This window comes from Malus sylvestris, chromosome 6 (genome assembly GCF_916048215.2).
Source record: "Malus sylvestris chromosome 6, drMalSylv7.2, whole genome shotgun sequence".
Lineage (NCBI taxonomy): Eukaryota > Viridiplantae > Streptophyta > Magnoliopsida > Rosales > Rosaceae > Malus > Malus sylvestris.
Genome location: NC_062265.1, coordinates 34,661,802 through 34,669,655, shown reverse-complemented (window position 1 = coordinate 34,669,655; position 7,854 = coordinate 34,661,802). Strand labels below are relative to the sequence as shown.

At 34.6% G+C, this 7,854-nt stretch overlaps 1 protein-coding gene across 2 annotated transcripts; it reads right to left on the bottom strand.

Annotated features, from left to right (window-relative positions):
• Nucleotides 1-1,906: 1,906 nt before the first annotated feature.
• Nucleotides 1,907-7,468, bottom strand: LOC126626061 (uncharacterized protein At4g15970-like). Of its 2 annotated transcripts, XM_050295254.1 has the most exons (6): nt 7,316-7,468; nt 6,592-7,222; nt 5,334-5,699; nt 4,737-5,218; nt 3,886-3,964; nt 1,907-2,061 (listed from the first exon to the last, which is right to left on the bottom strand). In XM_050295254.1, the coding sequence occupies exons 2-5, from the start codon at nt 6,847-6,849 to the stop codon at nt 3,931-3,933; spliced, it is 1,140 nt and encodes a 379-aa protein (XP_050151211.1). In that variant the 5' UTR covers nt 6,850-7,222; nt 7,316-7,468; the 3' UTR covers nt 1,907-2,061; nt 3,886-3,930. The 2 variants fall into 2 exon arrangements, with proteins under 2 accessions (XP_050151211.1, XP_050151210.1); XM_050295253.1 differs by lacking the exon at nt 1,907-2,061 and having other exon boundaries at nt 3,728-3,964.
• Between the last annotated feature and the right edge of the window lie 386 nt (nt 7,469-7,854).

Here is a 7,854-nt window from a genome sequence, read left to right as displayed (position 1 = left end):
GTGTAAGCTTGCTGCGAATAGCAGGAAGGCTAACTAGACTAGTCATTACGCACAATAGTATTAATATAATGGCCTCTACTCTAAAATAGTATTAGTACAGCGTCAAAGTCCGAGATTGAATCCGTAGACAACTCGGGCATTGGACTTTCGGATATATAGGGATATTATTTTTTACATTTCAAGTTGCAGGTTACAAGATGGAGCAGGCAATAGCATTACGCAAGTCCCAATTTCTTAGTTCAAATAATTTGTAATTTTCATTTTGTGTGCTTTTTGTTGTAAATATCTTCTACGTCTCTCCTGAGTATATTTTATATTATATATTTTACCTTATTCTTAGTATATTTTGGTTAATACTTTGAAAGAATTTTGATACTTTGAATTGTATTTTCAATATAGAACTTTCAACTTTCTCTGGAGCAAAACAAGACCAAATGGACGAATTTTGGAGTAATTCCGGTTGGAGGACGTTCGTGAGTCACTTAGCTTGATCGTATCAAAATTTAGGATTTTTCCACCACCCATCATCCTTCATCCATTCTTCCTTATCCCTCTTATTTTCTCTCTATTAGTAATTAAAAAAAAACTATAAAAAAAAATTGAACTAAATGGTTATCAAACATCGTTTTTTTACTTTTCCTTTTTGATAATGTAATATGATATGTGTACTTGTGTGGCCTTTAGTGTTCATGCATGGCCATATGGGAGGAAGGAAGTTGCGTATCGTTATGATTTTGTTGTACAACTGGAAATCATGACCCTTGTATAAAACAAGTACTATAAACAGGGATGTGTGATGTAATCCTTTTCTCTACATATTTTTTTTGGCTTTTTAACTAAAATAATTCCTGAAATTTGCATAACACATCACTTTAGTCACTGAGATTGAAAATCAATAGAAATGGTCCCTGAGATTATCCACCATCCATTATTTTGATCATTTCGTTAAAAACTCCGTTATGTGTTTCTGAGCTCTTGGCTGGAAGTTTATGCAATTTTCAAAGCTTCGTAACTCAATCGTTTCTTATCAAATTCAACCTATAATATATCAAAATGAAGATAGTAAAGTGTAGAACAAGATTATACCCATTTGGAAGCACAATGGTTGCCGGAGATGGCCGGAAAATAGCCTAAAAGGTGACTAATCTGTGGAAAAATTGAAAAACTAGCCGGAAACTGGGTAAACTTTAAACGTTCATAACTTCTTCAATACTCAACGAAATCAAGTGATTAAAAAACGAAAATCATACTTCTAGACGAGACAAAGAGAATTGTACCTTTCTTGATGGCTAACTCGCCGTAGTTTGGCTGGAAAACGGCTCGAAAGTGGCCAATTCGAGACCAAGACAACCACTTTCGAGACTTTTTTGGCCAAACAACGATGAATTAGCTGTCTAGAAAGGTACCATTCTCTTTGTCCCGTTGAGAAGTATGATTTTCATTTTCGAATCATTCGATTTCATTGAGTATTGAAGAAGTTATGAACGTTTAAAGTTCACCTAGTTTCCGGCGAGTTTTTCAATTTTCCCGCGGACCAGTCATCTTTTAGGCTATTTTTCGGCCATCTCCGGCAACCATTGGGCTTCAAAATAGGTATAATCGTGTTCTACACTTTTCTATCTTCATTTAGATATATTATGGGTCGAATTTGGGTAAGAAACGATTGAGTTACGAAATTTTGAAAATTGCCCAAACTTCCAGTCAAGAGCTTCGGGACACTTAACAGAGTTTTTAACGGAATGACCAAAATAATGGATGGTGGACAATTTCAGGGACCAAAGTGATGTGTTATGCAAATCTCAGAGACCATTTTGACTAAAAAGCTTTTTTTTTTTTTTTTGTAAACTTCTTTTCTCTACATTTCATTGTTTCCTCTACCCACAAAATTAAAAATAAAAACCCTGACAAAAAAATGAATAGTAATAATAATAATAATAATAAAAAGGTAAGAAAATGAAAGAGGAGTGCAAAGGGCAAACTGAGTCAGTTTTGTATTGAACAATTTTATATTAAGATGACATGATAATTGATCACCAAGGTGCCATTTCCATCGCCCCCTACCTGAAATAACAACATAAAATACAAAACGTCAGATCCATTCTTCTTAAATCATTTTTCAATTTGGAAAAGTCATAAACAATGCAATATTGTACATGTGTTTTCCAGCTAATCTTGTATACATGTTAGATATGTATGGAGGCCAATTTAATTAAGGAGAAATTAGGTTTATATCCATCTTTTTTCAACTTCATTGATTAAAATCTTATTCATTTTCAACCTTTGATCAAAGTCCCTTGGTTTTAATAAACATCATTAATTGTTTCCATAATTAAATATTTTACATGCAAAATAATTAAATTTTATTTCTAAATATATTCATTTAGTGTTAGAAACGTTACATTTGATATTGTGTATATATATATACTTATGGCTAAATTTTGTATCATATATTTTTATGTTTAGTTTGTACCCAATTTAATTTGCAACCCTTTTTTTTAAATTGTACCAATTTTCTTTTCAGTTATAGTTTGTACCCATATATTAATTTTTTTTTGTGTCCATATTTTTCAAACTTTTATTTTTACACATTTTTTTAACATTTTTTTTGTACCAATAATTTATTGATAATGTCCTCATTTGTCTTTAAAAATGTTCCACTTTGTTATATGTAAAATATACCAATTTTGTTTTTGTAAGTTCCATTTTTTATGTAAAATGTATCCATTTTTTAATGTAAGATGTATTTATATTTTTACTCTAAAATGTACCCATTATTTTGTATATAATATGTACCAATTTTTTCATCTAAAACGTACCACCTTTTTTGTATAAAATGTATCAACTTTTTGTATGTAAATTGTATAGCATAAAAATTACCAATTTTTTTTTTATGTAAAATGTCATTAATATAAGTAATGGCAAATAATGAGTTTTATTTAAATATAATATATCTTAATGACAAATCATGTCTGTCACATCCCGGCCTGGGACCACCACATCCCTGGCCCGTTCCACCACAATAGCACAATATTGTCCGCTTTGGGCTTACCATTCCCTCACGGTTTTGTTTTTTGGAACTCACGAGCAACTTCCCAGTGGGTCACCCATCCTGGGAGTGCTCTGGCCTCATTCTCACTTAACTTCGGAGTTCCTACGAAACTCGAAGCTAGTGAGCTCCCAAAAAGCCTCGTGCTAGGTAGGGATGAAAATATACATTTAAGGATCACTCCCTGGGCGATGTGGAATGTTACAATCCAGCCCCCTTAGGTCCCCGATGTCCTCGTCGGCACACTTCCGGCCAGGGATTGGCTTTGATACCATTTGTCACATCTCGACCCGGGTCCATCATATCCCGGGCCCGTTCCACCACCGTAGCACGATATTGTTCACTTTGGACTTACCGTTCCATCCCGGTTTTGTTTTTGGGAACTCATGAGCAACTTTCCAGTGGGTCACAGATCCTGAGAGTGCTCTGGCCTCATTTTCGCTTAACTTTGAAGTTCCTACGGAACCCGAAGCCAGTGAGCTCCCAAAAGACCTCGTGTTAGGTAGAGATGAGAATATACATTTAAGGATTACTCTCTTGGGCGATGTGGGATGTTACAATGTCATTAAGATAAATTATACATTTTTATATAAGTATAATTTATTTTTTAATATTTTCGACCCATCAAATCATGGATTTTATTTAAAATCTCATTAATATTTAATTTAAAATTATAATAACTTACATAGAAATGCATTATTGTATTAATTTCAGGGACCCAATAAAAAACTAAAAATTAACAAAGTTTCAATTAAAGAACGTTGATAAATAAGAACTGCATCCAAAGTCATCATTTAATTAAATACATATATATGTACACATATACATATACGATTTACCAATTGCGATGAATTTTGTGCAATTTCCTTTCCCTTCTCCTCCTGTCACGAGTGCTTTCCAAGGCGTTGGAAGGAAGTGCTTCAAGCCAATAACAAAGTCGAAGAAAAAAGGTTCAATATTTTAAACGACAAATCGTATACTTCTAGAAGAAACAAATATAAAAAAAAAAGTCAAACCACGTAAATCTAGAAGAAAATGTTTAAGAATAGTAAAAATTTATTTCCCTCAATTTCATCATCGGCGGGACCCATCAGACGGCCGGGAACCCACATACGATGCGACTGCTGCACCAATGCGGAACAAGTTCTAGAAAATGTTTTGGATAAAAAACTCAACATACGATGACCAGTCGTATTTACCCAAACAAAAGAAATAGAGACAACTACACATACATTCAAAACCAATTTGAAGTTTTTATAGATGATTTCAGTTTGTAGTTTTAGCTTGGTGAGGTAACAAACAAGACTGAAATTTTAAATTATAGTTTGCTTTTTTTCTTTTATTAGGTTTGTTGGGATTTGAACATTCGTCTTTCTTTAAAATGATTCGAAATTAGCGAAATTTTATGAAATTTATCTTGTGTTTTTGTCTACATAGGTAAAGCTTCCCAAAAAATAACAATTCAAAAAGTCAAACAATTTTAAATAAGGGGAAAGTAATTTTCACACACTTTTTTCTAATTTCTCATACACTATCTTTATTTATAGTCATCGGATTGAATAAATCAAACGAAACCAATAATCAGATTAAACAAGAATGTATAAAAAACTAAAAAATAGTGAAAATCACCTAGACAAATAAAATAAGAACAAGTCCCAACTCAATATGATCGATAATATATTATATATACCTGCAATTTTGTGGAACGGTCCATGAAAGTTGTGGCGTGGCAGTTGTATTAGGAGGTAAGGACATGTACTTTCTCCAAACTTGTAGCAAAATTTTAAGATCATTGACTTTGTTTTCGAGACCAACACAACAATTGGCATGCATTGTGCATACTTGGTTGAAGTCCTTACTAGCCTGGCAGAACCCACCAAAGTATAGTGTATCCAAGAACCTCATTTTCAATCCAATTTGGGTGAGGAAGCGATCAAATTTGATCTTGTTGAGAACGTCTTGGTCATGCTTCTTTGGATACGCCTTTCTGGAGAAGTACCAAAACTTATAAAATTTAATCGTGCGGTGGTTTGATTTTACATAGGTAAACCCTCCATTGGGAAAATTATTTACGCTGTAAGAATCACCGTTGAAGAAGTCACATGCAATTTGAAAATCTGCATTTGAGTAGAATTGTGGGAATGGATCTCTTAGCCACATTATATCAGTGTCCTGTGCATCCAATTTTAGAAAGAAAAAAAAAGTTAAGTAAAAGTTGGATACATATATAGGTAGAATAGTAGTGAAGGACAATGGAAAATTAGGAATATTGGATTAAGGGAATTACCGTAAAGACAAAGTTGTAACCGCTGTCGAGAATAGAAGACAAAAGTCGGATTCGTCTCCACATCATGTCCAGGTACTCGGAAGACATAAAAGTAGCCTCGCTGGTGAAGTTGGCACCTTGAGTGTAGAGTTGGTAGCAATGAGGGTGTGACGCCAAGCAACGGGCATATGCTTTTCTGTCCAAGCATATGACTACCAAATGCTTAAGCAACCATTTTGTGTTACTTCCAATCTCGAAACTCTCTAAAAAGAGATCGAATATTGAATTGGGTTCAGCCCATGCATCATTTAGGGTAGTTAGTATAATTGTTTTGTCCTTCATAGATGCATTTCTGAGAACTGTATCCAATGTATATTCTAGAGTGGTCTGTATCATCAAAGATCAAATCAAATTATTGGTCTATGTAATGGCATTGCATAACCCCAACCCCTACGCCTGAGGGATTGTCCGATAAGGTTTTTCGTACAGAGCAACTCAAACACATATGAGATCAATCAGGTTAGGTGAGATAAAATTATACAGGTTTTCATAACCATGTGAGAACGGTCGACCATACCCGGTGGTACGGCAACTTGACCCAAGATTTTTCATTGGGCCCCGACCCGGAGGGGAGTAAGTGTGCCAGTACACACGACAAGGACAGCCATTACATGTGTAAAAGCATTAACCCGTTTTTGAGTCATGTAGCATCCACAATTACAGGATAAAAAAGAAAAGTAGTATATACAAAGAGAGATAGCTAATTATAAAATATGGGTAAAATCCGAATTAAATTGGTTGAGAAAACAAAAATTGGCATGGATCGATGCGTAGAGCGAAGGGTAATGATCTTAAAACTTTGATTAATGTGAGCAAACAGAAACAAAAAGTCTACTATTTGGACAAGTATTATTAGAATTCCAGAAACGCAAATTGACTTCTTCTCTCTCTCTCTCTCTCTCTCTTCGCCATTGAAGATTATGAAACATATATCGATAAACATAATTATCTGAGTGCCAAATCCTTTATAATTATGTATATATTGATTTCAGATTAGCTAGCATACAACAAAAATATATTGTTTTACCTAATTTGCTCCAAGAGTCTACAAGTAATTACCACCACTTTGATTTTTTATATCTGTAATCGAACGTTATCAGAAAAACTAATAAATAAAACATGCTGCTGTTGGAATATGCCGGCATTAATTATGAACTAAAATAACAAGCCTTCGGATGAACGCAAAATAGAACATGAGAGAGAGAGAGAGAGTACTGGCCTGATGAGAAGACAAACCGTTGTCATAATAGGATCCGAGCAGAAATCCGGAGATGATAAAGCAACCCACAGTGGCTGCCACAAACAGCAACGTCGCCCTTAGAATCCTCTTCACCACCAACGCTCGGTTACTGCAGCCTGATGATCCTTTTCCACCGTTGGATGATGGTGACGATGGTGATGATGATATTGGCAATTTCATCATATCATTCTCGCTAACATAATTTCCAGCTGCTTCATCTGCCGATAATTTGCTCATTCTTACTTCCCTCTCTCTCTCGCTCGCTTGCTTTTGGAGTCGGACTGTCGGATGGATATAATTCGGCAAACTCCGCCTCGAGTCTTAATTCCTGATTGTTTTGCTAATACGAGATGTCAACTTGTATTACCTGCCTGCCTGCCGGCTTGCCTGGCTAATTGTTTCTTCCGCTGAGCCTTATTATCCTTCGGTTAATATGTACCTTTTAATTAAGACCTCTAAAGCTCTAGAATCTACATAAAGGAATAAAATTAATAATTTTTCATATATAAATTGAAAATTGAAGAGATGACCTCCATAGCTTGTACCAGTCCACTAGGTAAGGTAAGTACTAACTAGGGTTAGTCCATCTATATATACCGCACGCAGGCATCTGCATATATATAATAAATTAATAATGTCCACCCCTGGAACAATTTACATATAATTCTAGTTATTATCGAAATATATATAATTATAATTTTACCAGTAAATCATTGCACATAGCGGACAGACATTGAGGCCAGCCGCCAGGCCAGCTTGGAGTTTAAATCAGCCTCTCCTCTTCCAAAATTCAAGGAATTAATATATCATGTCATGTCAAAAGCCTAAATGTATATTCTTTCACAAAATTAATCAATCAAAAGCCTTAAACAATTTCAAAACGAACTTGTTATGTGAAACCCATTTGGGGGAATGGATTTAATTTTTGGTTGCCAGTTGCCAAGTCAAACGATGCCCACACATAACATGTGTTGTTTTGGTGACCACTAGTCATTAGTCTAACATGAATCACAAGAGAGAACGTTGGGAATTGCATCAATAATAGAGAGAAGACTTTTCAAAATTTGGAGTTTTCTTTATTTTGTGCCCAATTCTTCAATTCAATTCAGCTGCAAGCCTGCATCCCATACTTCAACGCTATGTTCATTAATTTTCTGTCTAGTTTTGAAATTTCTTAATTTTGTGCCTAATTTTGCCATCTCTCCATGATGCATAGTATAGAATATTTAACACACTAAAACA